Genomic DNA, 21,495 nt, shown 5'->3' with positions numbered 1-21,495 from the left:
AAGAAGAACTAAAGAGCCTCTTGATGAACGTGAAAGAGGAGAGTGAAAAAGTTGGCTTAAAGCTCAACATTCAGAAAACTAAGATCATGGCATCTGGTTCCATCACTTCATGGGAAATAGATGGGGAAACAGTGGAATCAGTGGCTGACTTTATTTTTCTGGACTCCAAAATCACTGCAGATGGTGACTGCAGCCATGAAATTAAAAGACACTTACTCCTTGGAAGGAAAGTTATGACCAACCTAGATAGCATATTAAAAAGCAGAGACATTACTTCGCCAACAAAGGTCCATCTAGTCAAGGCTATGGTTTTTCCAGTGTTCATGTATGGATGTGAGAGTTGGACTATAAAAAAAGCTAAGCATCAAAGAATTGATGCTTTTGAACTGTGGTGTTGGAGAAGACTCTTGAGAGTCCCTTGGACTTCAAGGAGATCCAACCAGTCCATCCTAAAGGAGGTCAGTCCTGGGTGTTCAATGGAAGGTCTGTTGTTGAAGCTGAAACTCCAATATTTTGGCACCTGATGCAAAGAGCTGACTCATTTGAAAAGACCCTGATGCTGGGAAAGATTAAGGGCAAGAGGAGAAGGGAACAACAGAGGATGAGATGGTTGGATGATGGCGTCACCGGCTCAATGGACATGGGTTTGGGTGGACTCTGGGAGTTGGTGATGGACAGGGAGGCCTGGTGTGCTGCGGTTCATGGGGTTGCAAAGAGTCAGACACAACTGAGTGACTGAACTGAACTGAACTGATGGGACTGGATGCCATGATCTTAGTTTTCTGAATGTTGAGCTTTAAGCCAACGTTTTCACTCTCCTCTTTCACTTTCATCAAGAGGCTCTTTAGTTCTTCTTTACTTTCTGCCATAAGGGTGGTATCATCTGCATATCTGAGGTTATTGATATTTCTCCTGGCAATCTTGATTCCAGCTTGTGCTTCCTCAAGCCCAGCATGATTTAAAGCATTACAGAAGTTCAAAGCAAGAAGAGACTATATCCAGTTCAGGTGGGATGGGCCAGGGATCAGAAAGAGTTTCGTGAAGATGGGCTTTCAAGGATGAGAGAATTTAAATGTTTAAATGGGTGGAGAAAAAGAAAAGGCAAAGGGACAGACCGAAATATACACACAACAGTCAATGGTCAGCAGAGACCACACTAAGAGTGCCTGGGCATGAAGGTTTTACAGTCCCAAGACCTCACCTTGAATCCCAGCTCCCTCACTTAACAGCTGAGTGACTTTCAGCAAATTTCTTAACCTCTCCAAGCTTTAGTTTCTTCTTCTATAAAATCGGGTGGTAATAGCTACCTCTGGGGATTGTTGAGAGGATTAAAAGAGGCAATGCCTGTTCAATAGCTAATGCCAGGCCCTTAGTTAGCGCTCCATAAACAGAGTTCTTCTTAATCAACAGCAGAACTTCCGTTTCCCTTCTATCACGTTTACGTTTTTTAAAAATTGATACCCTAAAAAGACATCTCAAAGGTTCCTCATTTTTTTTTTCACTCAGGTGGAAATGATCTCTTCAACTAAATTTGCAACAGCCTAAAGCTATATTTTAGGAAAGGAAACAGAATTTATCATTAATGTGTGAAACACTATTCAGTCATTGAAACAACTCTTGGAGTTATAGAAAATAAACACCTTTTTACACCAGGAAAATTTCTTTACTATTTTAATCCTAAAAATAAATAAATAAACAAATAAATTTAGCCTGAATGCCTATGAATGATTGGAAACCAAAGTTTCTCCCAAAATATTAGAAATCCAACCCACTATTTATGAGTAAACTACTTCTTTTATGATTCAAATTCCTCTTTCCAAAAGAATGTGGTTAAATGCAAACCACCCTTAAAATAAGTGACTAAAGTAGCAAGTAATGGACTCAAATATCTTGTTGACTTTCCTATGAAACAACTCAAAGCTTTTTTCAGTGGAAAGCTTCATATGACTCCTCAACACTATATTAAACATGAAACGCTGACTTCCAAATTAAGCCAGCTTGTAAATAAACAGGTGACCCCAACCTTAGGAACCAAAATAAATTGGTCAGATTAGTAAACATTTAGCTTATGGGCTGGGAAAAAAAAAAATTCAGTTAACCTTAAATTACCTCTCCATGATTCTGTAGGAACTGTACTTTTCTGTAATCTCTCCTCATGTTCAAAGCAGCAAATGCTATTTGTCACTGTGTTTATCATGATCGTGTGTCTGTCAGGAAGAGCAGCTGAAATAGCAAATGTTTCCTGCTTCAAACACAAAATCAATTCTCGTTCTGGGCTAGTGAACATGGTTATCGGCTTGAGGGAATTTTTAAAACACCATGTAGAAAGCTGAGACAAGATTTCATGAAATTCCTTTGTAATTCTAGTGTGGGGTGAGATGAACATCTGCCTTTTGAGCAAATCTCAGCAACTCAATCACAGGGCTGTAGACCCATGTTGGTCCGCACTGGCTTATCAGGAAATGAAGCATATTTACCATTGAATATTCTATACACATGAAGTTGATCCCTTCTGAAACCAAACACTTTTAAATGTATTTATTTCAATGAAGATTATTCTAAAATAAAGTGAACAATGAAATTCTGTGAAAAGGAGTTATTATATATCACTTTATTATTATTTTATATGTGTTAATAATAGCAGTATAGTACAATGCATTCTTAAATATAACTTTCTGCATAATTTTTTGTTTGGTTTTTTGTCTCTTCAAGGAGAAGCAATCAGCTCTCCTTTCTTACATCATGAGAAGGCAAAGCAAGACCTGAATGAACAAAGATAGGGAAAGAGGCATCCTGGCAGAAAGGATGAAAAACACAGAAATAGAAAAGCACTATTTGGGCATTTAAAACAGCACAGAATTTAATTAGGATGGAGCTGAGGCCATACAAAAGCAGTAAACACTAGACTGGAATAAAATTGAACTCTTCCACCTAAGACTCAGTGTGACTCAGAATCAGGGCTGGCCTCTTAAGCATGTAACCGGTGCAATTGCATGGGGGCTCCCTGCTTGAGGTTTAATGCTGTGGCTGTGTGAAATTCTCAATAATTTCATCTTTGAAGTCATGCTTTGTAAATGAAGTCCACTAGGACAATGGTGTATGAGTCCAGAGCTCACAGTCAGTCTCCCACCCCACTGCCTGCCTAGGATTGGTTCTTGGCCACTGATTCCTACTGCCTGGTACCCCAAACCCCGCCCAGTATACACCTGGTCAGCCCTGCCCTGAGACCAGAAGCCACAAGCAGTTGGAGGTGAGGCCCAACTGATTGGCCATTGCCCTCTGCTCCTGGCTGGGGTCTGGGTGGGATGGGCCAAGGGTCAGGTGCATGCCCCACTCCATCATGAAGAGGAACAAGGCGGTGGTCATCCCCACCCAGAGCTGGCAGCTCTACGGCGCATTCAGCGGGCAACTCAAAAGGGCCTCTCGCTCACAGGCCAGGTACTGAGAATTTCTCAGCATGAAAGTTGAAACCACTTGAGGGTCACACATGTGCTGGGGGTTGGGGCAGCAGACCCTTGGGAAGGCAATATTGCCTTCTCCACCTCCAGCCAGGCTCCTGCTTAATAATTTTGTACCAAGCTCCACAAGTTATGTAGCTGGCTCCACTTAAAATCTCTACTCATTCAAGCCTCTCTTTCTATTTTTAATGACAGCATTACCCGTCTCCATATTTCCCAGGTGTAGAATCTGAGTCATCACTGACTTCCCTCTCTCCTTGCCCAAATTCACACCTGCAGGACATCCCCACATAATTCTGCTGTCTATTCCTACTTTTCGTGCTTTAGTGCAGTAGTTCATCTGGCTCCACCATGCCATCATAATAGATTCCAAATTATTTTCACAGTTTTGAGCCTCTCCTTATTCAATCCATTCAGCCACTGCCACCAGGTTACCCAAAACACCATTCTGACCATGCTAAAAAGGTCTCAAACGCTTCCTGTGGCTTACTGTTGTCTTTGTTTAGTCACTAAGTCATGTCCAACTCTTTTGTGACCCCATGGACTATAGCCCACCGGCCTCCTCCGTCCATGGGACTTCCCAGACAAGACTTCTGGAGTGGGTTGCCATTTTCTTCTCTGGCTGGGGAGTTGAGGGGGGTCTTTCCTTCTCCAGTCTTCCAAGAATATTGGGGTGGGTTGCCATTTCCTTCTTCAGGGATCAAACCTATGTCTCCTGCTTAATAGGGGGATTCATTACCACTGAGCCGTCTGGGAAGCCCCATGGCTTATTGTTAGGGAAGCCCAAATTCTTTAGTCAGGTACTCAAGATTCTTTCCTTTGCCGTCACCCTGCTTTTGCATACTCATCCTATAGCATGTGCAATACTTTGGCCAAATTAAAGCACACACTCTCCTCTATACATATTTTGGGTTGCCCGTTACTGTGCGTGTGCTGAGGTCGCTTTGCTGTACCTGGATGCCTTTCCCTACTCCACAACTATCTCCAACAGTGAAATCTAACCCTTGTCCCAGTTTGAATGACACCTCCTCCATGAAGTCTTCTATAATGAGCCAAGTCACAGTGTGACTCCATTCTCCTCTGTGACTAATGCTATTCGGTTTGTGTCATTTATTTAGTGCCGCTTGGCATTACTTGTTCATGAATAGTTCACAACCTTGTACTTGGAAGTACCTGGAAAGCAAAAAAGCAAGTACTTGCTTCTGTACACTCACAGGCCCCCTGGCTTGGACTTAGGTATAATAGGCACTCAGTGTATGTTTGTTGGAACTGATGAATAAATGCATCTGTTGTGTAAACAGATCAGGTTTTCTGAAAGCCTGGCACACCTGTAACCCTTCTGCGTCATCCCCTTTACTCCTCTCAGCTCATCTAACAAAACATCCTGACTGTTTTTCAAACCCAAAGCCTATCAAACACCTGTAGCATCATTACCAACACTAACTAAAATATCATCTCACACTTTTTATTAATGTTTAAAGTGCTATACTCTGAGTGCTTAGAATTACTTCAAAGAGAACACCTGTTATTTGAGTGCTCTTATTTTCAACCTCTTGAGGGCAATTTTTCATTACTATATTAAAGTGGGTTGTTTAATAACTTATAGCTGACAGAGGAAAAGGTAGCTTGCAGTCACTGTGAGCTACACTGAATATGTAAAAGGAATTTTTTTTTTCATTTGCAATTCTTTGTCTCCTAATTTCAAGTCTGTTTTTAGGACTAATTGAGGAAAGTAATGAAAAATAATGAAATCAACTAAGGAGTATTTTTGCTTTCAAAACTTTTACTCAACTTTAGTACCTCATTAGTCTACTCTTGACTTCAGGGTGCCGTGCTTATTATCATAATTTCATAAGCATTTTCAGTGCCTTTCTCTCACCCACATTCTGAACCTCTAAGGGGATCATCACTTTTATTAAATAATTAAATTTTCAAACCCCATGTGATAAGTTCATCTCCTGAAGAAAAAAAAGCACACTAGTTGAACCTAAGCAAGAAATGTCTTAAAAATAGAGTTAACAAAAAATCAGAGAGGATAGTTATATTTCCACATAGGAACTTCAAGATGTTTACATATATGATCAGAATTATGACAATATTTTGATAAGAGAACATGCATTTGGAAGGTTTTCAGTTTTCATTAAGAGAAATCTATAATAGGAAATGGAAAGGATAAGTGAAAATACTATAACTTGGGAAGGATGCAATATTAATACAACACTATAAAAAGCTTTAAATTGCATGAGCTCTAAAAGGAACAAAATGTAGAACTTTTGATAGGATAAGATATGGTCAAGATTTTTCAATCATATTTAGAGTAATCTTAAGCAGGGGGTGAAAGAGTAGACATTTCCATATTCCTTGAATGAAAAGTTAGTTCCAAAATATTTAATTTAAGGGTGGAGTATGACTTAGGGAAAGATAAGGCTGGTCAATATGTGCTGAGTTCATATCTCAGCCCCAGATAAGAAGAAAAACAATTAAAAATGAGAGAAAGAGGAAAAAGAAGAACACTAGTAAACCAGATATCATTGTTGTCATCATAAACTGTTACCATTTCCTGAATAACTGAAATGTGCCAGGTACTGTTGCGGGGGGGGGCTTTAATGCAGCATCTCACTTTATTTTCAAAACAATGATCTTTACTGCTGCTACTGCTAAGTCACTTCAGTCATGTTCGACTCTGTGTGACCCCATAGACAGCAGCCCACCAGGCTCCCCCATCCTTGGGATTCTCCAGGCAAGAACACTGGAGTGGGGTGCCATTGCCTTCTCTTGATCTTTACTACAGAGGTGTTATTATTCCCATTTCACATGAGTAAATTGAGACTCAGAAATCACAAAATTCTCCCAGAGTCACACTAGTGGTGACTAGTGTACCATAATAAAGAAAAAAATAATAATTTTATCAAAGAAAAGTAGTGAAATAAAAATGAAGAAAAACACACCAGGTCAAAAATATATATTTTGAAAGAAACCAATGGAGAAAGACAAGAGAAATTTCCTAAGCAAGGAGTGGATCAAGATCTCAAACCCTATAATTCTATAACTCTTTCCCTTCCTGTCTTTGGCCAGTTCTCCCACCAACCCAGTCTTTACAGCCATCATTACTACCCAGGGAAGGTAAAAAGAACTCTTCATTCTCAATGTCAGTTTCCAACATTAAAAGGCAACTCTGCTTTACCCTCTGTCTTCAGAATAAGAGTAGGGCCCAGAAGAAACATCAGCTTCTGAAAGCCTGATTTTCTATGCCTGTGATAACACCTCTAGCAAAATACTAGGCAGCAGGAAGACAAGTTAACTGCTGAGGAAGCTGAGAATTATGCTATTGAAGAGAAGACAGTATATATGAACAGTATTAAATACAAGTTAGGAGCTAGCAGAAGGGAGTAAAAAATAAAAGCTACAGAAATGGGAGAAAATCAATTGGGGAATAACAAGAAAGTAAAAGCAATAGAGAGAAAAGACTGCAATTCCAGGCTATAACAAGCATCATCCTACCAGGAAGGGATTTTTTTTCCACCCAAACACACAATAAGGATGTAGAAATAATGAGAAAGAAAAGTTTGTGACTGTTCAACTTTTTACAGAATCTTCAACATTTCAATTATTAAATGTTTTTATTTCTTCCCATGGTTTTCTAGGGTTATAGAGAAATAGATACCTATTAAAGATCACCCATTGCTTGTTTGTCCTAAACTGATCAAAGTCTTTAAGAAGGACATAATGAATAATGAATATAATCAGTAAACAAGTTAACAAAAATGGTATTGTGATAGGCATTCCTTGACATTAAAACATGATATTGATAGACATCCCACAAAAACAAGAAACTTGGTTTCAAGATAAGCTCCTCAATTTTCTATCTAATATTACCAACTTTCAGATGAAACAGAAAAAATTTTACTTTTAGGGTCCTTCCCACCATTTTTGCTACTCTGAGCAACAGCATCAAACTCAAGAAAAACCTGCAGCTTTATTAGACAACTAGAAGTGCTCATCAAATGACAACAAAACTTTCATGACCAAGGAATAGAACTGTCCATTATTACCAACCCAAAGAAGTCTCCTAGAAAGTGGCATCTGGTTTCATTATGTTCAGGGAAGTGATACTGAAGAAATTAGAATGGACTGACTTTCAGAACCATGATCTAATAGCAAGTTCAAATCACTGTGAAAATGAAAGGCTTAGAAACACTAGACAACAGCATGATGGGCTTCCTTCTGTACCTGAATCCAGCACATTCACCATGCTTATTGCCTTTGGAATTGCTAGAAAATTATCCATTTTTCATTTGCTTCACAAACTAAAAACCTACATGCTCGGTCAAGAGCCCACTGCAGATAATGCTAGATTCAAACCTAAATAACTCTTCAATTTGTCCAACTTCTCTCAACTCCACAACAGAAGCAGTTAAAATAGATGCTAAAAAAAAAAAAAAAAAAAAGGCATGAATGGATCAGGGGCCCTTTCTTCCCTTGACTTTCCTCCTCTTTTCTTCATCTTCCTTACCTTGGAACTCATGTAAGAGAAGGGGCTAAGGAAATAGCTAGGCACTTTGATCCCCTCCCAATCTGGAATGAGAATGAAATGCATTATGGTCCCCAAATGACATCAGAGACACCAATATACCCATTTTCTTCAGACTAACACTGGAATTCTGGAGTAGACATCTTTTTCCAGCACCTAAAAAAAATGCATTCTAAAATCATACACTGATATTCTTAAAGACAAGGTATCTTGACAAAGAAACATGAGGTATTACTGGATACAAAAATGTATCCCTATGTGTTATATGAATTTTCCACAAGCCACTGAGTGTTAGTAAAAGACCATTCTATCAAAGAAGGTATAGTAATATTCAAACTAATCTAAACTCGGAATTTAAATAGCAAAATTCATACAGTAAAGAATCTAAGTTAATGTGTTTGTGGATGCCAAACGGTAACAGAAGGCTTGGCTCCCAGACCAATGGGGCTCTGGAAGGGGACAATGCAAAGTCCTACCTGGTAGGCATCAGGAATGTTGACCGTCTCTCCATGCTCCCCGACATAACCAATGATACCTTTGCCCCAAGGGACCTGCACCTCGTTTGAGTTTTCTGTGCTGCTGCAGGGCAGCAGTGGGGTTCCTGCATGCACATCAAAGAATTTGGAGACCAGGCTCTTCTTGCCAGCAGCCGCCCCTTCCACCAGGAAGAGAGAGCAGCGGTCTGCGTCCACCATGAGGCAGACGAAGATGAGGATCTTGTAGCTCAGACTGGTAAGGTCAAGGTCATTGGAGATATCTTTGACCAGTTCCAGGAAGAACTGTCGCTCGTTATGCTTTTTGAGGTGGCACTTGTAGTCCATGGCCGTAGGGGGGTACTGAGGCAGATTCACCCGCGATTCCAGCAGGGCGCTGAGAATGTGGGCGGTGGTTGGGGGCAGGGAGCTGGCCTTCCGGAGAAGCGCCCTCCGCCGCACACTGCTCAGGGGCTCCTGGGCCCGGGAGGTCACTTGTTCGTCGTAGGTCCTGTTCACATGGATGGCCTTGGAGCGGGCAAAACTCTTCCTCAGCTCCTTCTGAGAAGCTCTCCGCTGCAGGCTCCCATCGCCCCGGCTGCCACTGGCCCAGCTGGGACCCATGGGGCCCCCCCTACACTCCCCACCGCCCGGGGTGGGCTGGCTGCTGGCAGAGCCGTCGGGTCCAGGGCTGCCGCTGCCTCCGCCACCGCTCGTGCTGGCGGCCGGGGTGGACCTCGGGCCTACAGCCCCTTGACCCTGCCCGTGCCTCTGCATCCACTTCTCCACCATCTCCTGCTTCCCCTTCCGCATCAGGTAATCTTCCAACAACTCTGGGTGCCTGTCCAGGAAAGTTTCCACCTCCCCAAAGTCCAGGCGGGAGGCCGTCATGGTCCCAGACTCAGCTTTCCCTCTGCCTCTCTACACTGGGACCAAACGAGTCTCTGCTCCGGCCTCTAGCTGGTCCTGCCCATGGCTACCCCACCAGGATCCCGGCCCCGAGCTTCTGCAGACCAGTGGAATCCCAAGGGGCTGGGAGGCGCCCCTTCTTTCGGGCTCAGACGGCGGCTGGCAGGAACCCCACACCCCGTTCCTGCTACTTGTGCGCCGCACAGGTGTCCTCACGGCGCTGCTGCCGCGGCTACGGCTCGCGCTGAAAACCCGAGCGACCGCGGCTCTCGCTCCGCCTGCCGCCGCCGCCGCGGCTGCCTGTACCAGATGAGTGGACCACTGTGGACGCGAGGTAGGGCAGGACACGCCCCTGAGTGAGGCGCGGGTCCCCCAGGGAGGAGAAGGGTGGGAGGAGGGAGACGCGAGCTCCAGCCCCGCCAGAGTCCCGGGCCAGGATGCCAGGCGGTTCCTGGAAGAGTCTGGCCGGCAGGAATCGGCGCCCGGGAACACGACCCGCAGAGTCCTGATTGGGACAAGATTAGAGGGGAGACGCACCTCGTTCTGTCCCTCTCCTTCCTTCCTTACCGCCCCAGCGCTCCCTCTTCCCCGCCCCTCAATCCTCCAGCGTTTCACCGAGGCCCCGCGGGAGCCCAGTGGGAGCCCAAGTACTAGGAAGTGTTTATGTTTTGCAGGGATCAGACCCAGACGCTGACTCCGAGGAAATGAGGATGCTCAGAGACAGGGGGATTATTTTTCTGGGATGTGACTGTGGATTCTTGGCTCCTAGGATTCCTGGGACTGCCCACTAATACTGCCCAGCTCCTTGTGGGTGTTCAGTAAATAAGTACGGAACTGGATTTACAGAAATTACTAAATGAAGTTCCCCGTCTGAGCAATTCATGACTTTAACCAAATTCATGGACCCGGGGTTGGGTACAGGAGGGTGGTACACGGAAGGAGGCTGTAAAACACAGTTCCTTGGATTTGGAACCCTGCCTAGCCTGAGCATACAGTAGACTCAAGGGCCTCGGGGCTTCCTTCCAAGTCAGTCCTGCATACAGGGTGCCTACTCTTCTTTTCCTGAACGACTTGCCATCTCCTTCTTTCTCCACTCAGTTTGGCAAGGAAGGCAAGGCTCCCTTTAGTTTCAGTATCCAAGGGCTGTGGGTAAAGGTTTCTTCTCTGTAGGAGGCTTTTCTTTCCCCAGCCCAATGGATTCTCCAGATCTGGCTAGTCTCTGCTAGTTAGGCTAAGAATGACACCAGGTTCCCCTTGGGCCTTTTCCAACCTACTTGCTAAGCTTGGGTAATTTCCTGGCAAAGAGACCCAGCCTGACGACCCCTTCTTGAAGCCCAAGGGTCTCCTCTTGTGAGAAACAAGAGCAGATGGAGAACCATCCAGTCCCCTGGGACAGCAGGACAATCTAGACAAGCTCTTACAGAACGCCAGCAACCAGCTGCAGAGGAAACAGGTAGTGACATTTTTATGGGGCTTCCACGTGGCGGGACATGCAAGTGACCTCCACAGTAAATAAAGCTTACTCCAGATGATGTCCTCACAGCGAAAACCACACTTGCTATGTTGATCACTTTAAACTAACATGTTAATCTTCACAACAAATTTATGATGTGGGGACTCTTATTATCTTGTTCTAAAGATGGGAAACTCTGCGAAGTTGAGTAATGTACCCAGTACACACAGTGAGGTGGTGCCAGAGCCAGGGTGCAGATCTACTTAGGTTGGCTCCAGAGTGAGGCACAGTCTCAGCCACATCAGTGGGTTGTCTCCCACCTGTGTCAGGGGAATCCTAGCTCTGCTGGTAACAGAGATGCAGGGGCTGGCGCAGAATGATCTCTAAACATTCCTCTGACAGCCATGGGAGGAGCAGAGAGGGAGAAGAGAGGCACTTGTTAAAAAATTCCAAATATCCCAGCTTAGTGCTGTGATTAAGGGCATGGCCTTGGCACTGGGAATGCAACTGTGGACAAAGACCCTGCCTTCATGGAGCTTACATTATGCTGGGGAGGCAGCCAGTCAACAAATGAAATACATACAGTTGACCCTCGAACAACAGGGGTTTGAACTGAAGGTGCACTAATACACAGTTATTTTCCAGCAGTAAATACTACAGTACTACCCAGTCTGGGGTTGGTCGAATCCATGAGTGCAGAAACACTGATACAGACATACCTATAAGTTATAGGTAGATACCTATAAGTTATAGGTAGATTTTCAACTGCACAGGGGTCAGCACCCCTAACCCCTACTTTGTTCAAGGGTCAGTTCAGTTCAGTTCAGTCGCTCAGTCGTGTCCGACTCTTTGCGACCCCATGAACTGCAGCACACCAGGCCTCCCTGTCCATCACCAACTCCTGGAGTTCACCCAAACTCATGTCCATCGAGTCAGTGATGCCATTCAGCCATCTCATCCTCTTTCATCCCCTTCTCCTCCTGCCCCCATCAACTGTATACAAAATCAGAATTTCAGTGATAGGTGCAATGAAGAAAAACAAAACTTGGCAAAGTATTAAATAAAGCGATGAGGTGGTGAAAAGGTCTCTACCTGAATAGAGATCTGGTAGAAATGAGGAAATGAGCTACACTAATATCTGTGGAAAAGAGTGTACCAGGAAGAGGAAGGGTGTGGAAGTTGTGAGATGTAATGTGTTGGGAGCATTTATGAAACAGCAGAGAGATCAGTTAGGAGACAGTGAAGCAAGCATAGAATATTGGTAGTTGGGAGCTGCAGACTGCTAAGGGGATGAGTTGTGTTCAAGAATTAAAAGTGGTAAAATTCTTAACAGAGTGCCTGATACAAATAAAATGCTCAATAAAGTACCCTGTTGTATTACTTTTATTATTATCACTATTATATTCCTAAGATAATAATGGGGTTTCCCAGGCCTGCAATGCAGGAGCCGCAGGAGATGCAATTCCATCCCCAGGTCAGTATTGTTGCCTGGAGAATCCATGGACAGAGAAGCCTGGCTACAGTCCATAGGGTCACAAAGAGTCAGACATGACTGAAGTGACTGAGCACACACACCCACACAGTAATAGTGTATGGCCACGTCTCTGGTAACTTGAGAGACTTAACAGTAAAGATGATCAGGGTAGTACGCTGGAGCTGGCTTGCAGGGGCTCACAAGAGCTTGTTTTAGCATCTCTCCAACTTCATGTTCAGTGACATCATGTAGCTTGCAATCAGCCATGATGGGAGTATTTACACCATGAAATCAACAAATGCTATGAATCAGGACTTCCCCCACCCCCCACCGCCCCCGATTGCTAGTTGTTAAATGCCTGCTAGAATTCAGAGGAAACAGTTCAATTGCCCACCAACTGATGAATGGATAAATAAAATGTGGTGTACCCATACAGTGGAAAAAATGTATATGTAACAAATGAAGTACTAAAATATGCTACAACTTGAATGAAGCTTGAAAACCTTGTACAAAGAGAAAGAAGCCACTTACAAACGACCATATACTGTATGATTTCATTTATATGAAGTGTCCAAAATAGGCAAATCCATAGACTAGTGGTTACCAAGGGGTGAGGGCAAGGGAAGATGTAGGAAAGTTGGGGGCGGGGGGGAACCACTAATGGGTATAAGGTTTTTGCAGGAGTAAACAAAATGTTCTGAAACTGAGTGTGGTGATGGTTGCACAGATCTGTGAATATACTGAAACCACTGACCTGTACACTTTAAAAGGGTGAAGAATTGTGTGGCGTGTGAATTATATCTCATTAAAGCTGTTATTAAAACAACAACAAAAGCCATTTACCAGCACTCGACTGGTGAGAATAGAGCGGCACTGCTGTGCAAGGAGGCAAGAAAAGCAATGAGCTTCTTCAAGGAAGGGAGAGAAGCAGACCACCCCTGGGCTGCCTGGAAACAGAGCTTAATAAATGGCCATTTCCTCGACTCCATCTTCCACGTATTCATTATGTAAGCACTTGCTTAGCATGTATTATGTTCCAGGCTCTGGGAACAAAAGAAGACCAAGACAAAACCTCTGCCTTTGATTGAGAATCTCAGTCTCCTCTGCCAAGAGGAGTGGGCGTAGAATACTGGGAATGGTAGGGGGGAAAAACTGAGCATTTCTGGCTGGGTTTTGAATTGGCTGGAGCCTCATTCTCTGCTTGGCTCATGAAGTCGCTAAAGGAGTCAGTTTGAGGAAGACAATGCAAAGGTGGCAGACAGCGCAATTAAGATGGTCCAAGGCTGTGGTGGAGGGTGACACAGTAAGATGTGTGGCAACACGGCCCCAGTTGCATTTCCTCATCATGCTCCATTTGTAGAACAGTGTATGCACTGGTCAAGATTCCAGCGGGAAACAGAGTGCACTCGAAGTAATTCTAAGAGGGTAAATTCACAAAGGGACTCACTACAAAGGGGAAGTACATAGGTAAGCCACAGTGACAGTGAAGGAACTGCGACTCACAGCCACAGAGAGTCACCTCCCCTAGACCTGATGAGAGCAGGAGAGAGGCTTGCGGACTGACTAAGCCTTGAGAGAAGCAGTGGCAGCCGGTCAAATGACATGGACCGCTCAAGCTGACCTCAAAGGAGGGAGATACCAGGAATAAATAACTTGATCTCCTTCTTCCCCGTCTCTCCTGTCCTGACCAGAGCCAGCTAGAGGTTAGGAGCTTGTTGATGGAATCCATATGTCATCCCTACTGGGCAGAGAGTAGAGCAGGATCTGAGTAATATCTGGAGGGGCAAAGGAAAAATACTTGGCCCAATATGGAACCCTGAGGAAGTCTCTTTAGGACATACTGGATGCTATAACTCCAAAGAATTTTCTGTATAATCCTGCCCTCTTCTGCTCCCTGCTAATTCCATCAGAACTGTCTATAATATACCCTACACCCACATTTGCAGTCAACAAAACCCTCTATGGTACTCACCCTGAAAAGATATGATATCTTTTGAAGATAGATCAGTCATCTCAAGGGAGAAACTCTGCAGGCTCCTTCCCATTCTATATTTCCACCAGTCTAGAAATATTGACCAAGCAGCCCTCACTGGAGTAGATCAAGGGGTTTTCCCTTCCTATTCCTTTCAAGAATAACTCATTTTCAAGTATAACTTGATCTGAGTATTCATTACTTTATCATTGTCATCATCAATCAGCATTTATTGAGCAACATGCAAAGCACTGGGTTACTTCCAAGGTAACTTTTGTTATTCCAAAGCAGACCCATTAAATTTTAGTACTGGATGAAACCTTAGAGATCATCTAATACTCCACTTTCATTTCACGCCTGTGGAAATTGAGATTCAGAGCAGATATCTAAGTCCTCCAAAGTCACCAGCCAAGTACAACCTCTGATCTGCCCTTGGTTCCATCCCACCTCTACATCCAGAACTCAATACCAACCTCTTGAAGCCAATGAACTTCTGTTGCCTAAACTTGTCTCCTAATCATTCCATCTCCTAAAATAGACTTTCATTTTGTGACCATTAAACATCATCAGATAGGTTGATCGAACTTTCAAAATGAAACCTTCACTTCAAAAATAAAATTGGCATCATATTCTTTTAGGAAATAGGAGTTCACAGGATCAAACAGAAGACAGGTTATTCCCCTTCCAAAAAGATGAAAACTTCCACAGAGATGTTTGTGGAAATTTTATAAGTGGTCATAGTCTATATCAAATCTATACCAAATCTATACATCATAAGTGGTCATAGCCTATACCAAATCCAAAACCTGAGGTGCTGTACCACTCAGGGTTCTCCAGAGAAGCAGAACCAACCGGATTATGCCGTTCAGTTTGGTTTTAGTCACTAAGTCATGTCCAACTCTTTCGAGACCCCGTGGACTGTAGCCCATCAGACTCCTCTGTCCATGGGATCTTCCAATCAAGAACACTGGAGTAGGTTGCCATTTCCTATTCCAGAGTATCTTCCTGACCCAGGGATAAAAACTAAGTCTCCTGCTTGGCAAGCAGAGTCTTGGACCACTGAGCCACCTGGGAAGCCTATACAGAGAGAGAAAAGAGAGACAGAGATGTTGATACAGACAGAGATAGAGGTAAAGATTGATGTATTAGGGGGAATTGGCTCACATGGTTATGGAGGCTGAGAAGTCCCACAGTCCGCTGACTGCAAAGTAGAAATCCAGGAAAGCCAGCAGGGTGATTCAGTCTGAGTTTGAAGGCCTGAGAACAAGAGGAGAAAATGATGTAAATCCTAGTCAGAGGGCAGGAGAAGATGAAATTAAATGTCCCAGCTCAAGCAGTGAGGCAGAAGAAAAAGAGTGAATTGATTCTTCCTCCACCTTTTGTTCTATTCAGGCCTTCAGTGGAATGGACAGTGCCCACCCACATTGGGAAGAGCTACGTTGCTGAGTCAACCAGTTCAAATGTTAGTCTCAACCAGAAATACTCTCCTAGGCACACCCAGAAACAATGTTTAATCTGGGTACCCAATGGCACACTCAAGTTGTCACATAAAATTAACCATTACAGGAACCTTACCTGGTTTTAAATTTTGCAAGTGCCTTCTCCCTATTCTATTTGTGTAGAATCTCTACATGTGCCTATTTAAATTGTCACTCTCTCTCCCAGTAGTGATTTCACCTTAATCCATGAAACTTGATAACCCCCAGTAACTCACAAGAGAATGCTAAGTATATAAAGTAACAGTGTGGGTTTATGTCCACCAGGCAGGGTAAATTAGATTAGCACTGTCCAGCTAGGCATCTGGGAATGAAGTCTGTTTCTTTTACTGAAGAAGAAGTTTTGCATGTAAATTCTGAAGCATGTATTTACACACTAGCGTGCCAAATCACTTTAGGCATGTCCATCGTGTCCAACTCTTTGTGATCCTATGGACGGTAGCCTGCCAGCTCCTCTGTCCATAGGATTTCTCAGGCAAGAATATTGGAGTGGGTTGCTATTTCCTCCTCCAGGGAATCTTCCCTACACAAGGATCAAACCCATGTCCTTTATATCTCCTGCATTGTCAGATGGGTTCTTTACCACTAGCACCACCTGGGATTTATTTATATACCACCTAGACAAGTATGGCTTCCCTTATAGCTCAGTTGGTAAAGAATCCACCTGTGATGCAGGAGACCCCAGTTCAATTCCTGGGTTGGGAAGATCCACTGGAGAAGGGATAGGCTACCCACTCCAATATTCTTGGGTTTCCCTTGTGGCTCAGCTGGTAAAGAATCTGCCTGCAATGTGGGAGATCTGGGTCCAATCCCTGTGTTGGGAAGATCCCCTGGAGAAGGGAAGGCTACCTACTCCAGCATTCTGGCCTGGAGACTAAGTCCATGGGGTTGCAAAGAGTTGGACATGACTGAGCGACTTTCACTTTCACTGGACAAATATAGCTGCGTTTACAAAGTATAATTGACCTAATTCACAATATTACTAATCAAATTAACAGGTTGCCCTCAATAGCTCTTATACTCTTAGCAATAATCAGAGACAGTAAATTACAATGGTACACTTACTGTTTAAAATATTTTAATGTTAAATTTTCTTTCTTACTCCATTTCAATTGTTTCTTCCCTCTCCCTTCACTATTAACATTTTCAGCTATTTCTCCAAAACTTATCTTTGAACAAAATATCACTCTCATATTTAACCTACAAGGACCTCAGTTTCCTTAGACTTAGTGCAAGGCAATGGCACCCTACTCCAGTACTCCTGCCTGGAAAATCCCATGGACAGAGGAGCCTGGAAGGCTGCAGTCCATGGGGTCGCTGAGGGTCGGACATGACTGAGCGACTTGACTTTCACTTTTCACTTTCCTGCATTGGAGAAGGAAATGGCAACCCACTCCAGTGTTCTTGCCTGGAGAATCCCAGGGACAGGGGAGCCTGGTGGGCTGCAGTTTATGGGGTTGCACAGAGTCGGACACTACTGAAGCAACTTAGCAGCAGCAGCAACAACACTATGCTATCCCATATAGTGTCCACCAGACACATGTGGCTAGCTAAATTTAAATGTTAATTAATTAAAATTAAATAAAATTATAAAGTCCGTTCTTTAGGAAACTACTCACATTTCAAGTGCCCAATGGCCATATGTGGCTAGTGGCTACCATGTTGGATTGTGTGTACCTTAAGAAAGTTCTATTGGAGAGTGCTGCTGTAAGACCATCTGCAGTGCTAAGATTCTGTGTCTATTTACCAGTGTCATTCAGTGGCCTCCCAACTGTCAGATATAATGGCCCATTTTAACCTTCATACTAGTTTTGTGATTGTCCTCTGTTCATGAAACTTTCTCTCAACAGCACCATTTCCCAATTCTGTATTATTCGAATGGAGTTGAATTACATTCTCTCAAAACAGTGACTAACCATCATTTCTCAGTTTATTTCACTAGTTTTTACACTTCCTGTGGCCTTCCTTAATGGCTGCAATTATTCATTTAAGGTCCATTCCCACAACTGTAGTTACCACCTCTTGTTTTCACAGTCCCCAGTCCATATGTCATGTTACAAGATGATTCCGTTTTCTATCAGCGGATGCTATCTTACTTAGCTGGGCTCTCATAACAAGATATCATGGACTGTCTTAAGCAACAGAAATTTACTTTCTCACAGTTCTGGAGGCTGAACGTCTGAGAACAGGATACTAGCGTGGTTGTATTTTAGTGAGAGCTTACTTCTTGGCTTGCGAATGGCCACCTTCTCTCTGTGTCCTCACATGGCAGAGAGAGCATGCTCTCTGCTGTCCCTTCTGATTAAGGCACTAATCACTTCAAACCAGGGCCTCACTCCTAAGACCTCACTTAACCTTAATTACCTCCCAAAGGCCTCTCTTCTAAGTGCCATCACATTGGAGGTGATGAATTTTGCAGGGACACAAACATTTAGTCCATAACACATGTACAACAAACCACCTCAAAACTCAGTTGCTTAATACGAAGGATTTGTTTGTTTGTTTACTTATCACAGTTGTGTGGGTTAACCAGTGGTTCTTCTGTTCCACTTGGAATCAGCAGGAGTCAATCCTGTGGCTGCATTTAGCTGGCAGCTGGGCTTCACAGGAAAAGGCCTCTTATGCACATCCAAGACCTCAGTGCTGGGGCTACTCAGTTTTCCTCCAAGAGCTTCCTTCCATGGCTTGTCTCTCAAGGACAGCTTGTCCTCCCTTACTGTGTAGCCACTGGGTTCCAAGGAAGAGTATTTCCAGAGGGTAAGCCCAGTGTGCAAGAGCTTATTAAGTTTTGTATTAAGTATTACATTTGTATTAAGTTTTGTATTACTACTTATTAAGTATTAATGTCCCATTGGCCAAAGCCAACCATATAGCCAAGCTAACTGCAGAGGAGGGACAAGAATGTGAATCTTTATTGGGACAGTGCACTGGGAGCCACCAGTCAACCACACCAGCTCTCCCCAGAATCTCCTACCCACATTGCCAATTGCTACAAGACATTTGCTCCTAAATGTCTTACAGGCACTTCAAATTTATCATTCCCAACATCACTTTCACTCCTCCCCACCTTAAATCACTCAATTCCATATATTTTACTTGAGAAATTTCTCTTTGAAACCAGATTCTCTTCTCCTAACCTACTTGCCTTAATTCAAGCCTTCATTAACTGCCTAATTCTCTGCTGAACAGTACTGTCTTATAACAAGTATAATGGCACAGCCTTGATTATAAACTCTTTTATTTATAGACTTCTGCATTCATATATGCTGGTCACTTCAGTAATGTCTGACTCTTTGAGACCCCATGGGCTGTAGCCTGCCATGCTCCTCTGTCCACGAGATTCTCCAGGCAAGAATACTGGAGTGGGTTGCCATACCCTCCTCCAGGGGATCTTTCCAACCCAGGTATCAAACCCACATCTTGTACATCTCCTGCACTGGCAGACATGTTCTTTACCACTAGTACCACCTGGGAAGGATATATAGACTTAAGTCCTTGTCAAAGCTAAGTCCTTGTCAAAGCTATGTAGGGGATTGAATGACAACCTTCCAAAAGATATGTCATCTCAGAACCTGTGAATGTGACCTTATTTGGAAAGAGGGTCTTTGCAGATATAATTAAGGATCTCAAGATAATAGCATCCTGGACTTAGGCCTAAATCCAATGACACTTTTACTTATAGAGAAGAAAAGATAGAGATATTAGAGAGAAGATGTTGTGAAGACAGAGTAGAGATTGGAATGATACTTCTCTAGGCCAAGGAACATCAAGGATTGCTGACAGCCACCACAAGCTAGGAGAGAGGTGAGGGGTGGATTCTCCCTCAGAGCCTCCAAAAATATAAACCAACACTTTCCCACACCTTGATTTTGGAGTTCTGGCTTTCAGCACTGTCAGAGAATAGTTTCTATAGTTTTAAGCCACCAAGTTTGGGGTAATTTATTGTGACAGCCCTGGGAGATAAATATAAGACCTTCCATCACTGTATCTCTATGTTTCATCTTCTACTACTCCCTACCACGTAGTCTCCAAGCAGATGCCTTCTGTCTTCTTGTCTTCTTCCCGAAAAGTCCTTCTCCCCTGTCTTGCCCTTTAACTTCTCTGTTCTGTGAAGACCTATATTTGAAATGTCACATCCTAAATGAGGTTTTACCTGTCTCCACAGTGAGAAGCAGTGTTCCATCTTCCTGTGTGGCCTGTCCTCCTGCTTTCGTACATTCTGGTCATCTATCTGCTATAAATCATTCAATAGTTGGTCTCTATTTAACCCAACGTGATGCATTTAATTCTCCATTTTAAAAGGTTTTACATCAAAGCACATTTTATTATTCTTTCACTTCTCTTTTTTTGTCAATTTAGAAACTGAAAACACTCTAAGCAAAAAGTCCACCTGCATTCATAATGGTATTAAAGAGTAATAAGTACCTAGAAGATAAATTTTTAAAAACTTAAAAGATACCTAGGTGAACAATAATGACCCGTGAGAATAACAGAAAAATACGCAGAAAATAACAGAAAAATATTCCATATCATGCCATAAATATTTTATATATTCTGTTTTCTCCTCATCTCCTTAATATCAATTGAGTATTTTATCTCAGAATAAAAATAAGAAATAATCGAAATATCTTGCTGAAGAATGATTTGTTGATAAAATAAATTGACTGGCTTTTGACTGTCTCAAAGTATTTCCTCTGCATTTGGAGATTCAGACAGCAGAAAATGGACAAATTCAATATTCTTAAAATTCCTTGAATCTTTACAAAGGTAATTTTGCTAAAAATATCTTAAGCAATCAAATGTTTAGTTAAACACTGAGAATATAAAACAGTCAAAGGATCATCCCTTTCTTCAAAGAACATTACCTATAATCTAGCTAGGGAGATAAGATATTTACATACTGAAAGTCACTCAGTCATGTCTGCCTCTTTGTGACCCAGAATACTGGAGTGGGTAGCCATTCCCTTCTCCAGAAGATCTTCCTAACTCAGGGATCGAACCCAGGTCTCCTGCATTGCAGGCAGATTCTTTACCAGCTGAGCCGCCAGGGAAGCACAATTGACAATACTAGATACTACTGATGGAGCAGGAGAGACAAAGAGATCTATAATAGAGATCAGAAGTATTCTTAAGTGTCATATGGTATGGTTTATATTTAATAATAATTCATAATTAGTATTAATATTGAAAGTATAGGCCTACCAATACCAGAACAAAGGAGGTAAAAATTGAAGGAAAATTCAACAATAGATGGGAATTAACAATAATAGGGAATTAACATAAGAAGGATAGAAATAAATATTAAATAATGATGACTTTCCTCTCTCTCTCTCTTTTTTTTTTTTTTTTTTTTTTGACCTCTCAGGGCAGCTTTTTGGATCTTTGTTCCTGACCAGGGACAGAACCCATGCTCCCTGCAGAAGCATGGACTCCTAACCACTGGATGGCCAGGGAATTCCCCTGATGCCTTTTTTCTTAATTGCCATGCCTTCATTCACTAAATCAAAAGCAATCAATCATTCCAGTTATTGCTTTACATGTCTTACAGGAAGAACACTATAAGAACAGAATAAGGATGCCTTATCATTTAAAAGACAGTCTCCATTTGTCTCATACTGTTATTTATGGTTTGATTCAAAGATGAAATATTACTCCCCAGAGTACCTTTAACAGCAACTAACACAAAAAAGCAAACATGTCAATTCTTAATTATTTTTTATTTTTCAAGT

General features: G+C 42.8%; 1 protein-coding gene across 1 annotated transcript in view; it reads right to left on the bottom strand.

Annotated features, from left to right (window-relative positions):
• PDE11A (phosphodiesterase 11A) overlaps window positions 1-9,679 on the bottom strand; it is a 422,322-nt gene extending 412,643 nt beyond the window's left edge. Inside the window, exon 1 of the mRNA XM_027556915.1 lies at window positions 8,466-9,679. Coding sequence (XP_027412716.1) covers window positions 8,466-9,353 — 888 coding nt within the window. The 5' untranslated portion in view covers window positions 9,354-9,679. The remainder of the gene's footprint in view (window positions 1-8,465) is intronic.
• Window positions 9,680-21,495: the final 11,816 nt, after the last annotated feature.

Source organism: Bos indicus x Bos taurus, chromosome 2 (assembly GCF_003369695.1).
Source record: "Bos indicus x Bos taurus breed Angus x Brahman F1 hybrid chromosome 2, Bos_hybrid_MaternalHap_v2.0, whole genome shotgun sequence".
NCBI classification, from domain to species: domain Eukaryota; kingdom Metazoa; phylum Chordata; class Mammalia; order Artiodactyla; family Bovidae; genus Bos; species Bos indicus x Bos taurus.
This window is presented reverse-complemented; position numbering and strand designations above follow the sequence as displayed.